Source organism: Chiroxiphia lanceolata, chromosome 4 (genome assembly GCF_009829145.1).
Source record: "Chiroxiphia lanceolata isolate bChiLan1 chromosome 4, bChiLan1.pri, whole genome shotgun sequence".
Taxonomy (NCBI): domain Eukaryota; kingdom Metazoa; phylum Chordata; class Aves; order Passeriformes; family Pipridae; genus Chiroxiphia; species Chiroxiphia lanceolata.
The window spans coordinates 43,069,059-43,095,137 of record NC_045640.1 but is presented as its reverse complement, the minus strand read 5'-3'; the positions used below and the strand labels follow the sequence as shown (position 1 = coordinate 43,095,137).

General features: G+C 41.2%; 2 protein-coding genes across 3 annotated transcripts in view; one reads left to right on the top strand and one right to left on the bottom strand.

The window, feature by feature from the left end:
- Positions 1-356: 356 nt before the first annotated feature.
- PPID (peptidylprolyl isomerase D) lies at positions 357-25,429 on the bottom strand. Its single transcript, XM_032686678.1, has 11 exons — positions 24,899-25,429; positions 16,006-16,237; positions 14,175-14,315; positions 13,624-13,730; positions 8,790-8,978; positions 7,912-8,034; positions 6,220-6,326; positions 3,537-3,678; positions 1,248-1,334; positions 1,128-1,170; positions 357-585 (listed from the first exon to the last, which is right to left on the bottom strand). Exons 1-11 carry the CDS (start codon positions 25,427-25,429, stop codon positions 497-499), a joined length of 1,791 nt encoding a protein of 596 aa, XP_032542569.1. The 3' UTR covers positions 357-496.
- Positions 25,349-26,079, top strand: part of FNIP2 (folliculin interacting protein 2) — a 49,829-nt gene continuing 49,098 nt past the window's right edge. For both annotated transcript variants that reach the window (XM_032685807.1, XM_032685805.1), the window contains exon 1: positions 25,349-25,522. In XM_032685807.1, coding sequence (XP_032541698.1) covers positions 25,428-25,522 — 95 coding nt within the window. In that variant the 5' untranslated portion in view covers positions 25,349-25,427. The remainder of the gene's footprint in view (positions 25,523-26,079) is intronic.

Sequence of the window (26,079 nt, the reverse complement as noted above, 5' to 3'; positions counted from 1 at the left end):
ATACATCAGTCTAGAAAACTGTCACTGCTTTTAAGTGTTACACATTTTACATCAAATTTACAGTTAGATTTTTTTTCCTGATGTTAATAGGGAATACAACCTGTAATGTGGTTTAAAAAAAAATAATACTTGCACCTTCATTCTATGTCTAGCATTTTTATTCCTTACAAGAAATCAGGCCTTCTCTAATAAAAACTCTCCTAAGAAAATGCCTAAATCTTGTCTTGGTGTGAAGCGCTTCTTAGGAAGCACTATTAAGCTGGGAAAACACAACCACTATTGATTTACACATTAGAACCATACCTGAGTTGCAAAACACAAGTTACTACAGCTGGAAAAAAAAAAGAAAACCACAACATCTTTGAATAGTTTGTCTTTATTATTAGACTTTTTGTGTTGTAAACACTGAAAACTGCAGCAGAGAGCAAATGAAAGAAGCAGCTCTGTTTATCCTTTTGCATGAGTTAGTGCATAGATTTAAATGTTAAGAAAAAAATCAAGCAAACATTTTAGCATAAGCTGCTTTCTCTTTCTCCTTTTGGGCTTTTATCTTCTGCTTGATTTTGAGTGTTTCCGTCTGGATAGCTGATTAAAAAGAAAAATCATGACAGTTACAGTAATCACTTACATTAGGTCTCCTAATAGGTTAAGACCAGGTCACAATGCTGGAGCGAACTTACGTTATTTTATTTAATAAAACTGCATTCAACCTTGGATTAGGTCAGATAGTAGCAGCAAAAAGCCTTGTCCCTGACCCTGTGTTATCTGGTAAGGTCACCACGAAGAGGAGTGTGTAGCAAGCACAGTATTGGTGCCGACACAGAATTTATGAGCTAAAAATCTCACCCACTTTGACCAGGAAACTAAGCTAGTAAGAGCCCTGGGAGATAGGGAAATGGTTCAAGAGGAATGCTGTTGACCTACATAAGCAGGTGTTCCAGTGCAACAGAAGCATCACTTGCTGTATAAAACCAGGTTTTCCACCTCAGTGGGCTTTGTGCTCAATACATCAGTGTTTAAGAAGCTAGCATTTTAGGCATCACGCTGGTATAAATTCCTACTAAATGCTACCCTGCATACTTTGTTAAATTCTTAACAGATTTTATGACAAAACAGTTTTATTTTACCTTTGTCTTCAGGGGCTATTTCATGAGCCTTTTTAAGATCAGCCTTAAATAAAAGAGAAATATAAATTAATGGTCTGATGAAATTTTTAGATTTAAGGAAAAAAAAAAGGTGATCATTACCAATGCCTGATCGAGATCTTTTATTCCCTGCCATCCTTGGGCCCGTCTGTAGAGAGCTTTAGTATTTGCGGGATCTATTTTAAGAGCCTGTAAATTTAATAAAATTGTCACATTAACATTTCTTATACTTCACAGCCTCCCATCTCCACAAATGGCAAAATTCACACCAGCAGACAATCTTCCCAGTTAGTTTGAGGGTAAACTGTCAAAACATTAACTGTATAAAAAGGAATGCTGTAATGCAGCACACTGAATATCTAGCTAAGCGGCTTCAATACCACTGCACCAAAAGTGGTCTTTTGTGAAGGATGGGCACGCAGGAGGCTAAAATGGAACAGCTGTGTGTGTGTGTATATATAGCTAGCTGTCAAGGCTGAGGAGTTGCTGCAGTTCAAATTATCCTAACCTTGAGTCTCACTGTACAACTCTATATTGCAGCTCCTTCCTTCACACCAAAAAACCCTCAAATGGCGTCATAAATAAAACACAGATTTCCTGTAAAGCTTTTTTTCACTGTAGGCTAGAAAGACACATGCAGGCAATCCATTTCATCATGCTTCAGGAACCTTGCCAAGTTCCAATCGTTACGCCTTTTTTGAGATTAATGTTTTCGATAACGTGTATGTGCCAGCTCTAATATGACAATATCAAAATAGGAAATACAGTGCCTGGGCAAAGAGATTGTTCCACTATTTGATTACTTCGATTATTTTTTCAAAATACCTCAGTTAATTTGGCTAGCTAGCAGTTACCTTGCCTGTGGAAATCACATTCTTCCTGCAGTTAGTCCTACAGTGTTTTAAAGAATACAGTTTCTCAGTGATTAGAGGGAATGTCTTCACAGAAATGTGTCACTTTATTAATTTAATTTATTCACTTTAAATCATTAATATGGATTATAAACATTAGACAACACATCCTTATTTTTTAAATCACTTCAGTATTGGCCGTTCATACAAAGGAAGTGTTACTCCAGGCACTCCCCCTGATCTGTCTGCTATAAAGCCTTCAGCCTCTCTCTCTCCTGTGTCAAGAATTAGGGGTCTGTGTTGAATACACATAGGTAGCATTCTTTGGTTTTACCTTGACCGTTGTGCTTACAACTATTTCAAGGCAAGGTTTGTTTGAACAGGCTCAGCTGCTCATAATTCCTTATTTACACCAACAAATGCACGTTTTACAGGCAGTTAATTTAAATTCCTATGGGCCTTAAGAAATCATAGAAGTAAAAGTGAGTATAGTTTATAGTATAGTTTCTCACTAACAATTACCTAGAACTTTAGTAGCTAATTTTAGGAAACTGGTGCTCTGATTAAAACATTGATACATTGTGAGACATAAGCTAAATCCCTTTCAGAAGTCTATTACAGTTATGGAGTTGTCTATATCCAACAATTATTTAATCTCAAAAATAAAGGAAGTGTGATTGTCTTCCCACAATGGCAAGTATTATGATTAATAATTTCTATCTGTAACACTTAAATGTTGTTTCAGTTTTTACCATTTTCTCAGTGACAGGTATCATCTTACACAGTTTTCTTCTTTTTTCTTTCCTTATTCCTCATTTGTCCATTGTGAATATAGGTTCATGAAAGTTCCATGTGGTAACACCATCAGCAGGTTAGAAAGCAAGCCAGCTCTCTAATGAGCTCTCACACACAGATTAGCTGAGACTCCTGCTTTCAGCATGAAGCACTAGGAGATGCTGCTCAGGATCCTCTGCTAACAGATAAGAGCGTTTTTTCCTCTGTTCCCTTCAAAATTTCTGAGTTTTACTAAATTATTTAAAGTTTCCTTAACTTTACTTTTTTTTTTTCAATTCTAGTGGTTTTCCGTATTTATATTACCTTCTTTTTTTCTATTCACTAGTTTCTTTTCACCACTAAGCCTACCTGAAAGGTTAGTTATTTAGTTAGAAAAGTCACTTTCATGAATAAAATATGACACCATCAAATCTAAAAGCAAGTAGAACATTTTGCTCATATTAGTCTTCCAGAGAAAAGTACTCCCCTTTCAGTGAAGACAGTTTAACTCTTTGTTCTGCAAACCAAACTGACAATGACAGTAAGAAACAGCCCTCTTTCCTTTGTTTAATGATTCATTTCAATTTCAAAATCTTTTTAAAAAGCCACATACTGGAAAGTTAGTAATAACTTCACAATGAGCTTCTACTTTGTTTACTTTCAAATTGTAAGCTTGTCAGAAGACTCCTTAAAAAAGCTTTGCAGTTTCAGTCTCCCTTTTCTATTTAGGCCAAATGTTAATCAAAATGCTAAATATTAAATTTACCTCTGAACAGCTCTCAATGGCTCCCTGCCAATCTGACAGTTTTAGTTTACAAGCGCCAATGTTTAAAACACAGGTCAAAGCAACAGTCTTCAACTTTGGTTTGTCTGCCTCCTCTGCCACTGCTTCAGAAGCTTCTACATACCTGCAGAAAAACAGATTCACATAGAACATGTATTAGTGTTGCAACTTTCAACTTCCTTGTCTATCTTTCCACAGATATGTGCAAACTGGCCTATCCAAACTACTATTTCTAAAGCAGCTTCAATTCCACTATTACAAATGTTTATTAAACTAAATACCTAAAACCCACCCTGATGAAAAAGATCAACTCACTGGTGAATGTTTTCCTGTAATTCCTAGTCCTCCACTAGCAGCATTTTCTTAGACAAATGTACTATTCTAGATGGCAGGAAACCATTAGAATTTATTTCAGTAAGTTTATTCTCAAAAACCACGTTGCTCATCAGAGCCAAAAAATCAACACCACTGCTGCACCTTCCACATTCATGGAAAGCTTCATCTCCAGGTCCCTCGGTAATATTTTAATTAGCTTAGGCATTTATGGTTAAAATCTAAAGGTAACTCTACTTTGTACAGGAATATGGTTTTATGAGCATTAGTAACACCACCTTCTTCCCACTGTTTTCCTTTATGACTTTTTTCCTGAACTTCAAAACTGATACTTGTTCAAGACTAAGCCACAGCAGTTATTGCATTTCTGTTTCAAAAGCAAACTGACAGGCAAACTGTATCTCATTCTTAATTTACAATGTACTACAGCTGTCTGGTTTTTATTTCAAGTGGCAAAGGTTTGTTGTGGATACAAAAGTCTCAATTCTTTAATGGCCTACTTAACAGAACTTCAGTGGCTTTTATTTAAAAAAATAAAAATCATGTGCTTGCATACATTCACATTTTAAGCACGCCATGATTAATGCAACCTTTGCAGATCAATGCCTGTGTAAGTTCAATTTTTGCATGCTCTGTCTTTTGAGTGTTGCATGGTTTGTATATAACTTTGGATCACAGAAATAAGCAATACTTAAAAACTGAATTAGAAGTAGTCCCAGTGATTTTTCCACTTGCTGGGCATTATGCAAAAGATGAGAAACAGAAGAGAGAGAAAAGAGTAAAAAAAAGTAAGGAGAAATGGAACACAAATCTGTATTATATTCAAAACAAACAGAACACAATTATATTTATAAATCACACCAAAACATGAAAGGCTGCAACCATTCTGGTAACAAAATTAGAGCTTCCAAGTCGAAGAAATTAGTAAGATGAGTATCAAGGGAGACAACACGAAGTAATGATTTTTTTTTACAAAAAAGGTTTAAATTCATACATACAAACTATTAAAAAAAAGGCTAAGAAGCAATAAAACAAGAAGAAGAACAGGAGGCTACAAAGGTTTCTATTGGTAAAAAGAGAAAGCTGTAGTGTGCTAGGTGAATTGTACATATGCCATTGGAGACACCCTGTTAAGAGCTATTCTATTCCTATCAGTTCTGGCAAAGTGCGAGCTAAAGTACACCATTCCTACATGAAGTATTAGATTTTAAGATACAATAACAGACTGCCCACAAAAGTATGGCCTGTAAAGAAGAGCTGGAATGATCAGATTTGTTTAGTCTAGAAAAGTTACTATGCTTTCTACAAGGAAAAATAAGCACCAAAGAGTCTCAAATTGGAAGAGCCTTCACTGGGTGTGCTTAAAAGTGAGCAAGACAACTAATTGTAAGGGATGGCATAATTATACCTGGTATTTACCTAAGAATGGGGGGACCAAATAGACAGATACAACACAAAGATCCTTAAAGATCCATTCCAGCCTTTTTAATATATGAATTCCAAAAGGTTTGCATAGAAATCCTATTTGCTTCGAGGTTTGTGTTGGTCTATGATGGGCTTTTTGAGGGTAGTGGGAGACACTGCATCTTGGGTTAATATCTGCAATTAAGGGATTCATTTTATGCTTCAGAAAGACATAATTTATTTGAAACCCAGTCACTTAAAAACTCCACTGAAGCACTACATATGCCTGAATTTTTTTCTTTCATTATCGTTATGCCAGTTGACCAATGATCATTAAGAAGGCAGGGATAAAGGTCAGTATAACTTTATTTTTAAGAGATGTTCATATACTGAAAGCAAAAAGCTTGGAAAGAAGAAAGGAGCAGTATGGAAATAAAAGCAGAAAGACCATGATCTTGAAAGCAAGTCTGAATTATACATGGAGTCAGGATGATGGTATGGAGCCTCAGAATAAAAATAGTAATGAATGGATAAGAGTCACATTTGTCTTTTGAACTTACCGATTTCCTAAACTTACTGCTCTTTAGAAATCAGAGAAAAAGTATCTCCCTCCTTTGCTATCCATTAACTACTCTGTATACTATTGTTCTTTTCTTCCCAGTTATGCACCACCACAGCAAGAATGTTAAAAAAGGACTATTTAGTCAGTTAGAAACAATACTTCTGCCTATAGCTCTTACATAGCAATCAGTAGAAGACCTACATAAGTAGCCAAAAATCAACCAGGTGTTTTCCAGATTCAGAAGGCTCTTTATTTAAAAAAGAGAAGAGCAATGCAACAGGCACTTTTTAAATGCACAAATAATTGCTTGATAGCAGTATTAATTTGGGTTACAGAAACTATCTGATTGAGTGATGATAGCCTTACCGTAAACTTTTACTATATTTTTTAGCTGCCATTGCCCAATTTTGCGATTTGAAGAAAGTATTTCCTATATTCTTTGTGTCTTCTGCTATGGCCACAATCTTGTCAACCTAATAAAATAGATGGGAAATATACAGTATGAATGTATTTATGAAAGAAGTCTTGAAGTAACTAATGCTTAACAGTAGGATCCCACATCCATCTTCCTTCAACAATTATAAAACCTTAGAATAGAAATACTCCAATTTTAGACAAATACTAGCTTCAAACCACTTCTATAATATTATCTACTTTATGAAACACAAATGTCTCAAAGATTACTATGAAAGGTGAGAAAATACCACAGACAACATAGCAGTTCAGCTCTTTCCCCTAAATGCTGTTACCCACATATTCATTATTTAAAGAAAAGAAGATATGTTAACAATCAAAGTATTCAACCAAGATTGCCTATTCCTGAGAAAATATTATTTTCTGCTTCTCAAAATGGTATCAGTCACATGAAATCTGCACCCTCTTAAACTAGGAGTCATATCAACACAATTTTCCTTCTCTCTAAACACTGAAAATAACCATGGAGGGAGAAAAAGAACAACTGCTTGTCTTTATCAAATCCATCATTTCTATTTCCAGAATCATATACACTTCTGTGAAGTTACTTTTCCAGTGGCAATAAACAGTCTGTAATTACTGCTGCCTGTAACACAGTTGTCTTAAGCTCTGTCAAATGTATATATTGCCATTTGTAATACTATCAGTTTACACTTCTACCCTACTAGAAATAACGACCTTGAAAAAAACTGATCACAGAGTGAGACCAATGTCACCATGGTTTCTGTAGTTGGTTTATATGAACAAGTTTAAAGTTAAAGGACGCAGGCACCTGCCATTTTCAGTTCTGCACCACATCAAATGCTATCCAAAAACATTTCCACAAGTTGAAATGCTTCTCAACAGCCAGATACAAGGAGTTCTTGTTTTCTAACTGTAATGAGATTTTACTATTCTATTTTGTAATTCTGCATTTGCAATCTACACATGCAGCTCCCTTTTTTCCTCTCTCACAAATCACTGTTTGACTTGCACAGTTTGCCTAGTTCACTTTCATGATAGAGTAAAAACCTGCAGATGAGCTGCTGTCACCAGTCTGCTCCCTAAATTCCAACCACAGACTTTCCTTCAGTTTGAACAATTTGAAAAGCAAACAGCTACTGGGAATTGAGAATGACTACCTCTGATGCAGTAAAAATCTTTTAAAAAGGTTGATCCTTTATAATTTCTAGGAAGTGAGGCAAAGTCTGTTTAAAGATGGTTATTTAAAATATTGCACAGAAAAAGTGTTTAGGTACAACATTAAATTAGTCATCTGCAGGATGGAGTTCTAGTAATTGCAATTTGACACTACAGCACAAACAAAAGTAAAAAGAAACCCAGAATAGAAAAAAAAGTGTGACAATTGTAAGTAACTGAGGTTTTAGTTACTGGGGAAAAAATCGGCTGCAATTAGCACTGAAAAAAAGAGATAACAATCCCCTCCACAACATTCTCTTTCCTAAAATACAATGTTACTGTTTAATCAGGATCTTAATCCATTCTTAAGGAAAAAGCTTAATGAACATCATCACAGACACCATGTAACTCAGACTACCTACAAGTCTTGCTTTCTGTAAAATACCTAAGAAGAAAAATACTTACATCTTTCAAGTCTATATCTGAATCTTCAGGAAAATCTGGATGAGCATCTCCAGATCCATCTTGGGGAACAATTCCCCAATCATCTCCTTCCTTTAGCTCTCCACAATCGGCGATGACACACAACTGAAAAAATAAAGTGTAAATAGCAGTACTGCTTATTAAGACGATTTAAAAAAAAAAAGAAAAGCCATAACTTCTGAGTGTTCTCTGAAATTTTTGAAATTCAGTAAAAAGGCTTTTTCATCTGTTGTTTGGGTGCATTTGTCTCAGAAGCCCATCACATCATTAGCCTATCCTCATCAAAAGGCTTTTATCACACTAAGTGTTGTGCTCAGAGGAGCAGCATTCCAAGAACACCATACCCACGCTTCACAGAGAGGCTGGAAGAGGAACTGGCAACAAGCTGAGCTGCAGCAAAACACAAGACATGGAAGTTTTACTACATTAGAGACGATGGTTCTTTCTTCAACTGCCAAGTCTTTTAAAGTTACAGAAGTATTAATTTTTCAAACACCCACAAACTGACATGACCTACATACTGATTGCTTTTTCAGAAACACGACTTCTGACACAAAATTTATAAGAAGGTAGGGTTGTGAATTCCACCTTTTAATTTCATCACCCAACCTACACTTCTAGCAAAGGCTTCCACCCTCCCAGCTGTGTTGAACAATAAACTGTTTGTGCAGGGGAAATTTACAGTGTAAGAACAAAAGCCTCTTAACAAGAACAGTAAAATGGAGATTAACACTGTTAACAGAAACAGCTGTCTAACATTTAATACTTTTAAACATTACACCAAGCATTTAAAAGAAATGAATATGCATCATACAATGGAATAATAAACATCATCCCTTAGTGCTTTGGATTTTGTTTACCTTAGCAGGATTTTCTCCTTTTACTTCAACATTTTCGAGTATTTTAACTACACCCATTCCTTTGATCACTTGGCCAAACACCACATGTTTCCCATCCAGGTGAGAAGTAGGCACCGTTGTAATAAAGAACTGAGAGCCATTAGTACCAGGTCCTGCATTTGCCATGCTCAGCAGACCTGGTTTATCATGCTGCATTGGGAAAAAAAAAATCACAGTCAACATATATGAAAGATCTGTTAGAAAACCATGCATAAGATTCTGTAAGGCTGTTCATATATATAGCAAGGACAGCCATAGCAACAACTTGGTAACCCAGACAGTTAAATACAGTTGGCAACTAATTTTACCTATCAGACTGAAGAGGGCAAATACTCAGTCTTTATTTGCTCCCCACCAATCTAGCAAGCACAGCCACATGTGATTTGATGCTGTAACACTTGTCCACTGCTTCTACACAGGGCCCCCTGCCCAGCTGCGGGGTTTAGACATCACCTCAGAGACATGAAATTCCTCACTGGATTATTCAAGACTACTGGCCTCAAAAAACAAAGCTAAACACCACTTAAACTAGTTTTAATGTTACACTGCCAAGATGGCTAAGTACTGTTAATTTTATAAGGGCTACTTAACACAAACTATATTGCAAAACAGTGGAGTTTAGAGGACTGTGGTCTTTGTTATTTACAGGGTAGCGTTTTGTTGGGTTTTTTTTTAATCTCCTTCACTTTCCTGGAGACAGAGTTTTTAATCTGTTGGGATTTTTAACCATCTAATTATTTTGGCTCATGCTGCCAGGCCACCAACTAAAAAAGATTATTAAACAGCCCAATATGAGATGATACTGTTTATCTTGTTTCCCACAAGTACTTTTTCCTTTTTGGAAATAAGAATTATCTTGTTCCATCTCACAGATTATTTCATTTTCACTTGTACTGCAAAAAATGTACTTTCATATGTGTTGTGAATATCTCGTTTAACTGGCATGATACAGCCATTAAGATTTTATTCTCTCCAAGTTGATCTGGTTACTAAGTGCAAGGAATTCTGTGTAATGTAAGTCAGTATGTCATACCAAGGCACTGGTACATGTCTAAAGTGTGCATGCTTTGGTATTCGTAAGAAATTTGATACTGTGGGGAGGAGGGGAGTGGAAAGAGAAAGTATGACAGCACAGAGGGCATGGAAACAGAAACTGCTGTGAGGCACACCTCAAAGCTCGGTGGGAGGTTGACTAGTTGGAGACAACAGTCTGAGACAGCTGTATTTAAGCACCTGGTTTGTCCCTGTATTCTCAACTGGTTCGAAGAACCTGTTGAAAATTGTTTTCCCATACAGTGTTTGGACTTCCATGGTGGCAGGGAGAACTCCTTGCCTAAGCTCTTCATCTGGTCATAAGGCACAGTGAGTCTGAATCTTTTAATCACAATTTAGCTTAGGAACTCTGGGAAAAGACTGTACAGCTGAGAGCTAGATTGGCACCTAGCCATCAGAAATCTACTGGAATCCTGACTTTGTCTGTTCTAACCTTGAAACTCACCCTGAGAGTCACAGATGGCAAACAACAGAGAGAAGCCTGTATTCCACAGCAAGAGAAGGCATCTGGTAGGAACGGAGTGTTGCAGGAATGCAGCCTCCAAAAGAAGTATCTGACATTTTGCATTGTACTTGCTGGCAAACAAGTTAAAGAACGGTTTCCCCACAGAAGAGTTTTGCAAATACCATTTGAGGCTGGTCACTGATTCACTGCCCAAGACCTGTAAATCTTACCTTTCCCTCTGCCCTCCCACCCCCCCTACAATTACAGCTAATTCTAGACAGCAATGGTTTGTAAACAAAAAGCCAAGTAACAGTAAGTTCTGGCATTGCCTTACACCTTCAGGTTTAACTTTTCTCTGTAAAGATCAGGGGACAAGTTGGAAGGTTACAGACAGGAATCTGGTAGCTTCAATCTTCACACTTACCGCAATCCCACTTCATTTGGGACCAACTCTCAACATTAGTTCCGTGATGAGCACCTCTATTTATAAACAAAACTGTTGTCACTCATGCATTTTCTTGCCATGAGTGTTTTGAAAAACACTGCAGATAGAGTGTCTTTCCCATGACAGTTTCTGCTATCATTCTGTAAGTTCATTAAGCAAGCAAAAAAGTCAGGACAAAATCAGATTCTCTGACAGATTCAAGGTTTGCAAAACTATGCCATGGTAACCATGCTTGGTAAGTTGGGTGTTCCACAACAGCAGATCCATCAGCTGGAGAAGTGACACCAAAAAAAGCCTAGTGGGATTGATCTGTGTAAGGGGACAACTGACAAGGGGTAAGGGGTCTTGCAGTTTACTGCAATTTACAACAAACCATGCAAACAAGACAAGAATAAACTGCTCCAGTGTCCTCGAAGCATCAACAAAACAATTCACTGTTGTCCGAGACAGCGGGTAGAGAACACTTTGCAGGACTGCTAGATTAAGTGCAAGATCCAGTGGATTTCTATTTAGTAGAGGCATTTTAACTCCCACTAAAATCCTAACAATACTTGGCAAACAGATAACAGCAATCAAACTCCCAGACTCTGTACAAGATCCTCATGTGTTCCTCAACTCATCTCTGGCGCTTTGACATTTGTTATAGCTGAGCAGTCAGAGAAGTACAAAAATGGGGATCATTTGCATCATGTTCGTAATTACCTCCAGATTTCAAAGAACAACCAAAAAAGTACTGATGACACAGTCTCCTTCTCAGGGAGCTAGAGATCCTGTGACAAGGACCAATCCAAAAGAGTAACTTTTCAAAGTAGTGCTACGGGCACCACCTTAGCAAGTGTCAAGAGTTCAGAAAACACCTCTCACAACTGTAATTATCTTTACGATGAATACTGGAGACACATTTCCGACTATGGCTCGAAATCTAAGTCCTATAAGTCCTCTGAGGAGTGGCTGAGGGAGTTGGGGTTGTTTAGCCTGGAGAAAAGGAGATTCAGGGATGACCTTATCGCTCTCTACAACTACCTGAAAGCAAGGTGGGGGCTGATCTCTTCTCCCAGGCAACTAGTGGCAGGACAAGAGGAAACGGCCTCAAGCTGCACCAGGGGAGGTTCAGGTCAGGAAGAGTTTCTTCACAGAAGGGGTTGTGAAACATGGGAATGGACTGCCCCGTGAAGTGATGGAGTAACTATCCCTAGAGGCATTCAAGAAACAACTAATTGTGACACTATCATCTAGTTGACAAGATGGTGTTCTCAAAGGTGTTTTCCAACTTAACTGATTCTGTGGTTCTGTGAACTTGGTAAAGGATGATTGATTAAAGGATTGTCATATTTTCTTTTCCTAAAATACTGTTTGGAGGCAGGCACAATTGCAGTCAAGGCTTTGCTTTAACCCCTGTTAAGTTTTTTAGTCAGGTGAAGTCTCTCATATGCTATCACACATAACATGATATGAAAACAGTTAAAAGCGAATGCTGAGAATTGTTACTCCTACAGCAGCAGGTGTCCTGGCTGTTGTAAGGGGTACTTGCAGAACATGTTATTTCTGTTTTTTCCAAGTTGTACTCCTACCCAGGTTCAAGCCACAATTACTGACAGTTCAAGCACGGGGGGCTTTTTTTTCAGTCACACAGCCCTTTATGTACAGCTGAGACCACAGATGAACCCTCAGAACAATTATTATGGTTGCCACTTTTCTCCAGAATACCTGACTGCTAGCCAAAAAATATAAATCACGGTGTACAGGTAATACTTAAATTTGGAGATCTTCAAATGCTGTATAAATTGTAGGCTTAAGGTACACAGATATGCTGACAGGAACACTTGTGTGTGTAAAGCAAACACACATGCAGTCTCCCTGGTGTCACCAGATGTCGATTTTGTGGACAAAGATTTAGAATCATGTGCAGAACTCTTGCAGCTCAGCTCCCTCCTCTCTTCCTGCAGCAGGGCTGACAAAACTGCTTCTGGGACACACTAATGGTTGCTAGTTATGAAATAGTGGTAAGTAATGGGAGAGGCAGGAATTTCTGACATGAAACCCAGTATCTTTGAATGTTCAAGCTTGGATGTTCATGTTTGGTGTTCAAGATGGAAATGTTTAAGGTCAGATGGGGCTTTGAGCAACCTGGTCTAAAAAAAGGTGTCCCCGCCTATGGCAGGGGGGTTGGAACCAGATGATCTTTAAGGTCCCTTCCAACCCAAACCATTCTGTGATTCTGTGATCTCTTTAAATGAAGTCCTCAAATCCAGACCTTTCAAAAGCTTGCTTTGTTCACAGGACATTTTCCCAACGTTTTGGTTGAATAAAAGCTATATATAAACTTTTACTTCCCATATCATTGAAAATAACTATAGTAATGAAAACGCTTTCTTTTAAATTTTCCTTTAGATTAATTCTGCAATCTACCATGGATTTCCCACTTCTTAAGAAAAGTATTTCTCACATCTAATCTTATGAATATTATTAGTGTATGAAAAAAGCATAAAATCCAATTAATGCTAAGATACTGTAGATGCTTCACAGTAACAAAATTTGCCACTCTTTTAAAATAATATCCTTACTTAAAGGAGAACTATTGTTTAAAATTATTTTCTGATGTTGCAATTAAGAAGAAAAATAAAACTACAGTTCTTTGTTTTAACAAGGCTGACCTCTTTTTGTATGTATTCCTATATGTATTTGTTCTACATTCATGAATGACCTTAAGGATCAACTAATTTGGGGCTGTTCTGCTGAATTCTTTCCATTGCTTAAAAATACACTAAATTTGGACTAAAAAGCACTAATTCTGACCTTGAAGAAAAATAAAACTTCACCAACTGAATACAATAATATTTTCAATAGAGTACCTTATAATGAAAGTTTTCATCTTCAAATTTTTCACCATATATACTTTCTCCACCTGTGCCATTTTGGTTTGAGAAATCTCCACCCTGGACCATAAACTGCTTAATAACTGTAAAATAAAATAAATATAACATGTATCACCAAGGCAGGGAAGGCACGAAGAGAAACAATTCAGAGATGAAGAGCAATCCTTGTCACCAGCACCTAAAAAAGCCCCAAACCCACCTTTTATTTATTTATCAAGTGTCCACTAAGTACTCCTTCAATTTTGTGGATATCACTTGATACTTCAACCTTTACCTGAAATTCATTTCAACCTGTTTACAACTCAGAGAAAACTAGTTTTACTATTACTAACTTATCGGTAAATTTATAATTTACTATTGTCAATGCAGGGTAAGAACATCTAGCCATTAGGAGGATCAAAAAGTCAAAAACTTTCAGTCAAGTTATTTCTTAAACAAGTCCTTGAAATATTATTTAAAACTATTTCAAATACTCATGGTAGATAACTTGTTACCAATAGGAAAACAGAGGGCTTCATAGAACTTACTTCTGTGGAAAGGACATCCTTTATAATGGAGAGGTTTTCCAGTGGTAGGCCCTGTTCCTTTTTCTCCTGTACATAACGCACGGAAATTTTCAGCAGTTTTAGGTACAATGTCAGCAAATAATTCAAAGACAATGCGTCCAACTGAAATGACAAAGAGAGAATGAGACATGTTTTTAAGTCCTGTCCTTGGCATGGTGATGTGTGGAGCATTATATGTCAAAAGAAATTAATGTTTCTAACTTTATTATTTTATTTACATGACTATTAAATTTCCACTTGGGGGACTGCTCCATGGCAATTGCTGGCAGTTATACTGGGCTTTTAGCAAGGTTATTACCAACAGTGGATTCCATTCTGTCAAGAATAATGTAGGGGGAATAGAGACAGATTCTGCCAAAAACTAATGAAAATGCTGAATGCATTTTCTGCCAAAAAAATGTGCACGGAAAATCACACACAGATATATCAAAGCCAAATCATGTACTTTAATATGCACACTTATTTTATGTCTAATTTAACATATACATGTAGCTTGTTCAATCAAAAGTAGATGAAATATAAGAAAGACTGTTTCATGTAGACCTTTATTTGAACAAATGGTTATGCCAAACACATATACCAACCCTACTCCTCATTCTCTTAAATCTGAATTTTACTAAGACACAGCAATAGACATTAATTCCAAAAACACGGCACGTTTTAACCAAAGGACGTGAAACCTAAGTAGCTAACAGATCCTGTAACAGTCAGTAAATGGATTCTGGGCAAAATTCTCATCCCTTCACAAACTGGCTTCCCAAGGAAGCTACTTCTCACTCCCAGCAGCTGCCATCAGTTGATGCTCCTGTTTTCTCATCAGCCTCACAGTCAATTAATTAACATAACTTCACTCTACCGGAAGCTAAATGTAAATACATTAATTCTAATTAATACAGGAAGGAAAACAAATTAGACAATTGAAAGTCAATAAAAGGCAAATCATCCTAGAGACTTTCTTCTATTCCTCTGAATAGCAGAATGAATAAATGAGAAGCAATACCCCGATAAAATTTAGTCAGCCTCAATCTTTGTCCGTGCATATTTTGAAAACCTACACTTCCAAGTATTTACTCAGCTTCCATGTTTTTGACCGTTTGCCTAGATTTCCGAATGACCTCTGGCAGCACTGGCGATGCCAAGAGTACCAGGGCTGCCGGACTGCCCTGAGCTTTCAGTCCCGCAGACCCCACTGCCCACCCAGCAGCCAGGTACGACTCGCCACGCCGCGGCAGGTCCCGGGGCTTGGAGCCCGGAATGGAACGGACGGCCCTGGCCCACGGGCAGCACGAGAAAAAGGCGCCCAGGACCGGCCGCCCACGTGGGCAGCACTGGGAGCCATGGATGGGCAGGGCCGGGCGGGCAGGGCTGCCATGGGAACGCGCGGCAGGGGTCACTCATGGCGCTGTGTGTGCACCGGCACCCCGGCATCCCCCACGACACCTTCCCCGGCCGTGGGGAGAGGGCGCCAGTGCTGACATGTTGCCTCTCTCTAGACTCTGGAGCCGCGGCGGGAGCGCGCACGGCTCCGCGGGGAGGCCTGTTCGCGGCGGGGCCGCCCTCCTCCTTCTCCTCCTCCCCGCTGCCGGGCTGTGCGCTCGCAGCCCGCGGCAGCAGCTCCCAGTCCGTCCCGGCGGTCTCCCCCCCATGGAGAACATTCCGCTCGGGGCCGGGCCCGATCCCCGCCGCTCCCGCCGCCCGGCCCGGGCCCCGCGCGGTCCGCATGGCACACCCCGGCCCGACCCCGGCCCGGCCCCGGCCGTCTCGCCCGGGCGCCGTCCCGCCCCCTCCCCACCTCGCTCGCCCCCGATGTCCACATCGAAGAAGGCGCGGGGGTTGCTGGCCTTGCTGGGCCGGGTGGCAGGGGATGGATGTGCGCCATCCCGCAAGCTGCCCGCTGGCGCGGTGGCTCCGCCCGCTCGGCCGCCCGCGATCCCTCCCGGCCTCCCGCGGGTCGCGGCCGCTCCCGCTCCTCCCACCGCCGGGAGCGGGCGGGGACGGCGGCGTGTCTCCCGGGAGCCACAGTCCTACAGATGGACACGGTTGCTGGTGCGTCCGCAAAGGAAAAACGTGTCTTTCTCGAGGTCATGAACACACACATACGCAAGGCCTGAAAAGGCGAGTAAGGAGAGGAGATTTAGATTTTGCCTGGGTTTATGTTTTGCAGGGTCTGTGAAAAGCTGTGACCCATGGAAAGAATGGGCAAATTGTCAAAAGTGACTACTGCAACATAAATGTAACTCCAGTCTTTCTAAGGTCTGAAAACAAAATATATTTCTTCCCAAAGTATGAATATCATGATAGCTGCTCCAAAGCAAACAATCTCTTTCAGGCACTTGTGTCGGCCAAGGGGTGTGAATACCATCAACACACTTGGGGCTCCTCAAGGTGTAGGATTCCCAAAGAGGTAAATGGTCAACATGGCCACATCCTATGCTCACTGGCATCATAGAGAAAAGGCACATATTGAGGTAAAAGTAGAAGGGGCAGAAGACTCCTGGGGTTTGACTCCTGCAAATTTATAGTCCTTCTGGGAATGCTGATCATCAAAATGAGCCTCTTTACTTCTTGGACTCCTCCAATCCATCCGAGAAACCTCTACATTCATTCTTTGATTCACTATATCCTCCAAAGGCTCTCTCCTCTATTCATGTCATCTTTATATGTTTGGACTTGATCTTCATCAAGCTGATTTTCATCTCTCTCGTAGTATGTTCTCAATATTAGGTGTGTCAGAAGGCATGTCAATCCCAGATTGAAATAATAGATAAAGTAGCATTGATATTAATAACTTCAGTCCATATACTCCATCATGATCATTCCCACAGCCTCGCTACAGATGTTGGACAGGAGAGGTGATCAGCACCAGTTGCTCGTTGCATGTTGCATCTGGGAATCCTTAACAGAAGGAAAGGCCGTCTGCTACCATCTGGGAACATTTAGTGAGAAATCAGTGAAACCACACTAAGGCATTTCTCTCTCTGAGCCAGGTCATGCAGCTGTGTCAGGGATTTCGCATGCTCCACAATGTCAAAGGTCAAAGCTTTAAGTCATCTGTATTTCACTAGGCTTTTGGCCACAGTCACTGGCTGAGATATTTTTATCATTACATTTAGCATAGGAGCAATGCTGTAGGAGAAGGGATCTCACACCAGCAATCTGCGCTTGCAGCCAAGAAGGCCAACGATATCCTGGACTATGTTAAAAGCAGCATGGCCAGCAGGTTCAGAGATTCTGCCATCATGAGATCTTACCAAGAGTACTGCATCCAGCTCTGGGGTCCCCAGCACAGGAAGGACATCGACCTGTTGGAGCAAGCCCAGAGGAGAGACACCAAGGTGATTAGATGGATGGAGGGATGATTACACAACCTCTTCTATGCGGAATAGCTGAGAGAGCTGGGGTTGTTCAGCCTGGAGAAGAGAAGGCTTTGAGGGAGAACTTACTGCTGCCTTTCAGCACTTGAAAGGGGCCTATAAGAAAGACAGGGACAAACTTTTTAGCAGGGCCTGTTCTGATAGGACAGGAGGTAATGGTTTTAAACTGATGGATGTCAATTTAGGTTAGATAAAATGAAGAAGGTTATTGCAATGAGGATGGCGAAACACTAGAACAGATTGCCCAGAGAGGTGGCAGATGCCTCATCCCTGGAACCATCCCAGGCTAGGTCGGACTGGGGTCGGCACTACCTGATCTAGTTGAAGATGTACTTGCTTATTGCAGAGGGGTTGGATTAGAAGACCTTTAAAAGCCCATTCCAACCAATATATTCTATGATCTCAGTGAGTCAGTTGCTAGCCAAATGAGTACAGTCTAGAAGAGATTTCTTTAGCAGACATCAGAGTAAAGTGTGTGGTGTTGGTGTGTGTCCCCCGCAAGAGCTGTTGGCAGCTTCCTCTCAGGAAGAAGCAGTGATTCATTCTTCCAGGAGCAGACTTACACAGTCTCTGCAGTTTTTTTTACTGGCCAAGTTGGAATAGTCTAGATTCTAGATGAGTGATTCTTACACTAGTCACTCAGAAGTCCCTATGTGCAAGGTACTTTAGAGGTACAAAGAAAGAGGCCATCTCTGTGCTAATTTGGAGATGTGAGCTGAACAAGAAAGAAATCAAACTGTTTTCTCTGTGTCAGTAGGAGATTCTAGAAAATATGTGAGCTGAATTAATATCTCCCAAACGCTGCAGTAGCATAATTACTTTCATGTTAATTTATAGTCATTGACAGATTGTAACAAACAAGCATAGTGTGACTTCTGTCAAGAATTTACTGTGATTTCATGTTCAGATTTATATATTAAGTTATACACTGAATTGATATACAAATAATCTATTTCAAAGTCAGAGTTACTTTATAAAGTCCTCTAAAAAGTGTTTTCAAGTACTAAAATCACCCCTGTGATCCTCTAATGCTTTATGATCTTATAATTTAGGAATATTTCCTATCACCAAAATATCTCTTATCTTTTGACACGTCCAGTAGTTTATATAGTAAATACCTGTAAAACAGTACACTGAAAATACACACTATAACTGAATTGTCTGTTAATTTTTCAATTCAGATATTTATTTTTCTGCACATACAGCTTTGGCTACCCAGCAAAAGTAATATGAATATTATCAACAGATAAACGTGCTGGGAGTGCTAAAATCTTGAAGGAAATGGGTTCAAATACAGGTCTCCCCTCCACCAAGTACTTCCTACTTGCTGCAGTATGACATTCCAGCCTAATGAAACTCAAAGATCAGCCTGTTATCAAATCTTTGTTTTCACCTCTCCTTTCCTCCCTGACTAAAGAAGCTATCGTTGTTAAATGCATAAAAATGCATCTGTCATTCTAAAACTGTTACTCTGATGGAATACACAGTAAGCAAATTTATTTCATAATCATTCTAGCCAGGCAAATAGCATTCTCGAAAGAATAAATTGCAAAATATTTATAGTTGTTTGTAGTTGTTGGAGATTGTATTAGATGGGCAAATATATACATATTCAGGCTAGAATTTTTTCTTTTTGTTTAATTTTCTTGCACTTTTTTTTCACCTTTAAATCTGTATTTGACACCATGAAGAAAATAGAGACTTAAAGATGTTAATTCCACCAGAAAGTGAGTGCTTTGGCTCAGTTCAGCACTACCTTGTCTAAGGATATTACAAGCCATTTTGGTTTGTACAGGAGAAATCATATGTTTATGGGGTTTTCAGTGGACTGAATTGCAGCTTCAGAATATGGTGCAGTGGAGTACTGATGGGATCCATCTGACAAGCGACTGAAAAACATACGTCATCAGCTTTTCAGAATAGCTATCAAGAAGCTTCCAACGTGCAATTTCTTGGTTACATTCTTGATAAGAATGCTTTCACTGCTTTCTGTGCAATAGAGCAGCCACTCCGTTGCTGTGTGACACACACGGTGCCGTGTGACACACAGGGTGCATCATGTGCTATTCCCATGTGACCTGGCACGTCAAGCATGTCACCTTCATGAGAGACACACGAGACAGAAAAAATAAATCTGTTTTCTCATCATCAGGTTTATTGTTCACCATCTTCACCAAGTCTTTTTCTGCATAAAACTGAATAAAGAGGCCCCACATTAAACCCATACTGAGCAGTTATTGACTCTGTGCTGATTCCTGTAAGCTGAATTAAACCACAATGTTGAACAATGAAAGAACCATATGTTCCTCTATCAGAATGTTTTAAAATTTTAAAGAGAAAATTATCCACACAGAGGGTGACATAATATGACAGAAATCAAAAGGAAAGTCACTAACTTTCAGATATGCTGATCCCCGAAGAAATGGTTAAGAACCAAGCAAGAATAAGCAGACTTTTTGGCTATATATTTTAGCTCTGCTTAGAGCATGGTTTAGAGGCAAATATCCAGAGTAGCATTAGGACCTCAGGATGTGAGGAGGGATGGCAGAGAGTGCCTGTGATTTCTGATAACAGTAGAAGCCATGCCTTGCAAGAAGAGGCCCAAAGTGCTAGCTAACAGCTGGTCATTGCTGCCACAGTGCTAATGCAGGATGTTGGTTTTGTTGCTAAATTCCTGCCCTCAGTTTTGATACAAATGTATGTCCTGATATTACTGCAATTTCATGTAAATGTATAATGCTGTTTATCATAGTTACCACCAAAAAGTATTGAAATATCAATTATGATGACTGCATTCTTGATTATGTAGAAAGCATTTTTAGTCTGCATCTAATGTGGGTAGGATGGAGTCCAAGGTGAACTACGTCTGCATGGATTTAAAGACAAGAGTGCAAACAGCAACTAGTAAGGCCCATGGCAGATTTCACCATTGAAAATCTGGGACTTGAGGTTTTCCAGCTAGACTTTGGGTGGAGTCCTAGGCAGGAGACTTAGAAAAGCAATCTATCAATGCTAATGACTTTGTTGAGAAAAGGAACCAAACCAGGTTCTAAACAAGTATTTGAACATTCACAGGTGTGTACATCTTTAAGCTCTTCAGGAGGAAGAAGTACTTTTGCTTTAGGAAATTTGGCAAGATGCATAAGTACCGCAATGATTTCAGAGGACTGTAAATACCTATTACCTTCACACAATCCAATTCTTGCCAAATTACCTGATATTTATATTGTGTTGATTAAAAGAAGACGTTCCTTATCTGGCCTTTCTCTTTTTTTAACACCAAAGACTATTGAAAATTACATGTTTCATTACATACATCAATAATTCCCAGTAACTTTGAAACAATTACATTAATATATTCCCTTCAAACTGTCTTTTGTTTTCACCTGACTGTATATCTATGTAAAAAGACGGTTAAACTGCTTATCTGTGTTACAGCAGCACCTTTGTGGTACTGTTCAGGGGCTGAGGAAAGTTGCTGCAGCAACAGTGCAAATTATGTAACGCTTCAATGAAGGATGAGTAACGCTGGTTGTAGGGGGGCTGCAATCCCAGCTTTCCTTTTCTGTCAGTTTCTGTTTCTGCTTGTGAAGTGGGATACATTTTACAATAGGTTTTAAAATTCTCTGTGGAGAGTAATGTAGACTTACTGTACTCCACTAATATGGAGAGAGAATAACTCTGGATGTTTCTTGATATCACATTTTATTTGGCATGTTTGAATTGACATTAGAAACTGGATTTTATTTATTTTACAGAATCTAAACTGTTGCTGATGCATTACAAAGTGTAGCAAGACTCATCTGTGTTCACATAATTTAAACAACATGCACCACCACACTAAACAGTAAATCATTAACAAACAGCTTGGATTAACAAACTTTTTGTTAAATCTTTGGAGTTTACCTGCATTGGTCTCTGACTTCTTTTTCTGGTACCTCCAAAGCCTAGTTCTGACAACAAAGGTTTAGGAACATTTTGGACTTGTGCATTCAGGACTGAACAGGGTAGAAGAGAAGTAGCTGTAAAGGAACTCATCATTTCATCCAGGTCTAAGTGACAGAGAAGCAAAATGTGACTTAAGAGACTTGGCTTTTAACCCTGCCTATCCTGGCTGTAAAACCTAGTTCCTACATCCTCAGGAGAGAATCTTTAGAGAGATTTATGCCCTGTGAAACACAGAAATGCTTTTCCAAGCATTCAGCTATTCCAGGATTTGAATGATCCTTTTTATGTATTGGCAATTTCCTAACAAAGCCTCATCTGTTTCTGCATTGAGAATCTGGCTCATTTTCTGACTGAAGTTTGAACAATTAAATTGTCTTTTTCTGCACACAAAGAGTCTGACCCTCAGGCAGAAAATTACCGATAAGTTTTTGATTTTTATATGCCATTTTTATTTCCTGTATTTCCTAGAAGAGTGAGGCCTGGAGACATACCATATTGCTGTAAATGGTCTTTGCTTGGCAGGTGGTATGGCTTTTTTCTTTATATCTGCGCATATTTTGCACTCTTGGGTTAGTGCAAAATCACTGCATTTGCTTTGCCAGGTGTTCTTTATAGCCAAACTCTGTTTGGGGTGGGACAGTGCATACTGACTGTGAAAGTTAATTTTTAGACCTTTGCTGATTTTGCTGTGTTTTCCCCATTTTTTCGTTGTTTGGTGTTTTTTTTTTTTTCAGAAATAGCTTTCAGAAGACTGGTATCTTAATGTTATATTGTCAATTTCAGACCATAGTGAGTGTTACACATAGTAAGAGAAAACATCGAGAATTAATTTTGCACTGAGCATCAGCCAATGTGTGTGGAGCATTTACGCTGACATTTTTTAAGTCAGTATCCCAGTTATCCTCACTAACTTTGTCATGCTTCACATTTTGGAGTAGCACGTGGGCATACAAAGTGTATCATTTTCAGAAGAAACTAAACCAGCTGTTTTCAGAAACGCGTTCAGCGTGCTCCAATCACTGACATTCATTGTGCTCACAGGACTAGATTGCAACCAGTCCAAAATAAAACCCTGTAAAATGTTTGCAGTGTGGACATTGGGCTCTCTAAGACAACTGGTTTAGTCTAGGGTTCTGCCCCTGTTGGTCAGCACTCCTTGCTAATGCAGATGGACCATAGAGTGGTAGCCACAGTGTTTGCAACTTTTAAGATTCTCAGGACTGTCATTTGAGAAATGCAATCCAGTGATTATTTCTGGAGCTGGATACCTAGATTCTCATTTGCAATGATTACTATGTCAGCCGTGATGTCTTTCATCTTGTCCAGCCACACTCTGCTATTCACGAGGACCCTTTCCTTGTGGTGTCATTGCCATACTCTTACTTTTCTGTCCTTCAACTTTGGTTGAGTGGGTTGTCCCTGATGACTGGGGACATTTGGTGATAATGGTGGAAGTGAAGAGTCAAAGGAAATAATAACATCCAAGCTGAAAGATTTACATTGGGTATTCAGTCTCACAGATGAAGTGGTTAAGAGCCCTTCTGAGAATGAACCTCCAGACAGTTGAGCATTACGTGATTCAATCTGGTGTTATCGAGGGCACAGGGGATCATATTCTCAGGCCAGTAGATGTAATCTCTTGATTTTTAAGAGAAATCAGCTTCTCCAGACACTGAAAGGCTGACTCCACCACCTCTTCTGTCACTACTGGATGTTGAGTTTGCAGTCTATTGTAAAGATCCATTAAAACCATGGTATTTAAACCATTCTCCATGTCTCATCTCCCAGTTGTCTGAAAAGAGCAGGAAGCTATTGTGATTCTGCTTTTCTTGCGGTTTTTTTCGTTGGTTGTTTTTTTTGTTTGTGGTGATTTTTTTGGTTTTTGGTTTGGTTTGGTTGTGGGGTGTTTTGTTTGGTTGGTTGGTTGGGGTTTTTATTGGCTTGGTTGGTTGGTTTTTGTTGCACCACACTGTGCAGTGACTTGGTTAAAAAGGAGCATTTGAAGTAGTTTTCTCTCAGTGGGTGCATCATGGAGTCATGCTGCTGCTGGGCAAAACCACACAACCCTTTCCCCCAAATTAATCAAACAAACAAACAAACAAACATAAAGTTCCAAATGACACCCAAATACTGTAGCATTATCTAATTATTTGTGAATGAAATAGATCATTTCACAGAAACTAGTGAAAATGGGCACCATCCCAGCAGATGCCCTTCTTCTAATGTTCTCACTTGCCTGGTCAAAGACTAAAGTTCAGGTTCTCTGAGGGAATCCCAGCACTTCTACAATTATATGCCAGGGATCTCTCAATTACAGATATAAGGACTAGAAAAAAATCAGATGAAGACTTTCCTGGACTGGTGACAGATTGGTGCACGGAGCAAAATGAGGGATGTGAGCTTCCAAAAACCAAATGGATATTTTTGGGGCTGTGGGCTTGTCTGGCATGAGGAGGATGGGAGGCCACTGAGGCACTGCATTCTGCTGTCAGCCCAAACAGGCGAACAGCCCCCTCTGATGCAGGCAGTGCTTTGTTCACCCTTGCTTCAGTGCACAAACATATTGCTGTAAACCACAACTACCTGATTTACATGTGTGTACATATACAGGGGACGTATATATCCACGTGTACATATGCAAACACAGATCTATATAGAGAGAAGTGTATTATAAAATATACACTATCAATGTGCGGATGTGGATGAAAAACTCAACGAGTCAGCAGTGTGAGCTCACAGCCCAGAAAGCCAACCATGTCCTGGGCTGCATGAAGAGCAGTGTGGCCAGCAGGTCAGAGGAGGTGATTCTGTTCCTCTACTCTGCTCTTGTGAGACCCTACCAGCTGTGGTGTCCCCAGCATGAGAAGGACATGGGACTGTTGGAGCAAGTCCAGAGGAGGGCCACAAGGTTGATGAGAGGACTGGAGCACCTCCTCTACCAAGACAGGGTGAGAAAGTTGGCGCTGTTCAGTCTGGAGATGGATGTTTGGAGACCTCATAGCAACCTTCCAGTGTTTGAAAAGGGCCTACAGGGAAGCTGGGAATGGACTCCTTTTCAGGAACTGTAGTGACAGGACAAGGAGTAATGCGTACAAATTGAAAAAGGGGAAATTTAGGTTACACTTTAGGAAGAAATTTTTTATTGTGAGGGTGGTGAGACGCTGGAACAGTTCAGGGAGGCTGTGGATGCCCCAACCCTGGCAGCGTTCTAGGCCAGGTTGGATAAGGCCTTGAGCAACCTGCTCTAGTGGGAGGTGTCCCTGTCCATGGCGGCAGGGTTGGGACTAGATGATCTTTAAGATCCCTTTCAACCCAAGCCGTTCTGTGGTCCCACAGCTCTATGCAAATGGACATGCTTCCCACCGTGGGTGTGTAAAACAGCTGTAACTCGGGCACACCCCGCACCCGCCCTCCCCACGCCGCGCGGCCGGGCCCGTGTTCCTTTAAGGGCCGCTTCCGCGCCCTACCACGTGCTGGGGGCGGGGCGGGGGTGCCGCGCAGCCAATGGGGAGCGCCCGAGGGGCGCGGCGCCACGGCGGGGTCCGTCCTCGTCTGCCGGCTGGTGGCGGCGCGGGGAGCGCTGCCGAGCCCAGCCCAGCCCAGCCCAACCGAGCCCGGCCCAGCCCGGCAGAGCCCCGTCCGGGAGGGCGCACGGCCGGCTGTCAGCGCCGCCGGGCGGGCACGCTCGGCCCCTCGGTCAGGTGACGGGCGGCTGCCGGGAGCGGCGCGGCTGAGCGGGCCGGCGCTCCCCTCGCCTCCCCTCTCCTCGCCTCCGCGCAATGCTGGGCGGCTCCGCGGCAGCTCCGGGGATGCTGCCGCGGCCGCCGCCGCTAGCCGCGCGCTGAGCCGCTGCGAGGGGCGCGGCGGGAGCGCCGCCGCGTGGGGCGGTGGCATGGCCCCCACCCTGCTCCAGAAGCTCTTCAACAAAAGGGGCGGTGGCGCGGCGGCCCCCCACGGCCGGGCCCCGGGGGAGGGCCCCGCCTTCAGGTGAGCGGCGACGGCGGGGCGGGGGCTGCCCCGGGTGGGCAGCAGGGGAGGCGGCGAGAGGCCGGTGGGGCGAGGGGCTGCGTGGGTGGCAGGTGTGCCGCATCCCCCCGGAGTGCCCCACCGCCCAGTGCCCGGGGGGAGCGGCCGGCGGGGACGGGGCACAGCCGGGCCGGCGGGGGTGCAGCGGGAGGCTCTTCTCCCGCCCTTCCCTCTCGTTGGATCTCTCAGCCATTTTCTGGCCACTGTTGGCAGTGGCACACCCGGGAGCCGCGGGGCGCTCGCCCCTCGGTCAGCGGCGGGCAAGAGGCGCCGGGCCCTCTGTCCGGCGATTGTGTGTGATCGCTGCGGTAACTCGTGGTCGGGTCTCATCAGCACTGGAAAATTAAAACATGGCTTGACTGTCGTGACCTAAATACACGTGCGCAGTCTGGTGACCCGCTAACCATTTCACTGCCCTCTCTTTTTGATATTGCAAATGCTTAAAGGTGAGATTCAGTAGGAATTGCTACTTCAGGGTTTAAATGTGTGATCTTTATATAATATTGAATTATTACTGT

Bases quoted from the DNA above. Each gene is read 5' to 3' on its own strand.
- PPID (XM_032686678.1), bottom strand. From the start codon at position 25,429: ATGCCACCGCCCCACGCGGCGGCGCTCCCGCCGCGCCCCTCGCAGCGG. The intron at 8,035-8,789 runs GTAAACAAAATC...TTATTTTTTCAG, and splicing joins AAGGAGAAAATCCTGCTAAG to TTGTGTGTCATCGCCGATTG. The intron at 1,171-1,247 runs GTAATGATCACC...CTTTTATTTAAG, and splicing joins AAGATCTCGATCAGGCATTG to GCTGATCTTAAAAAGGCTCA.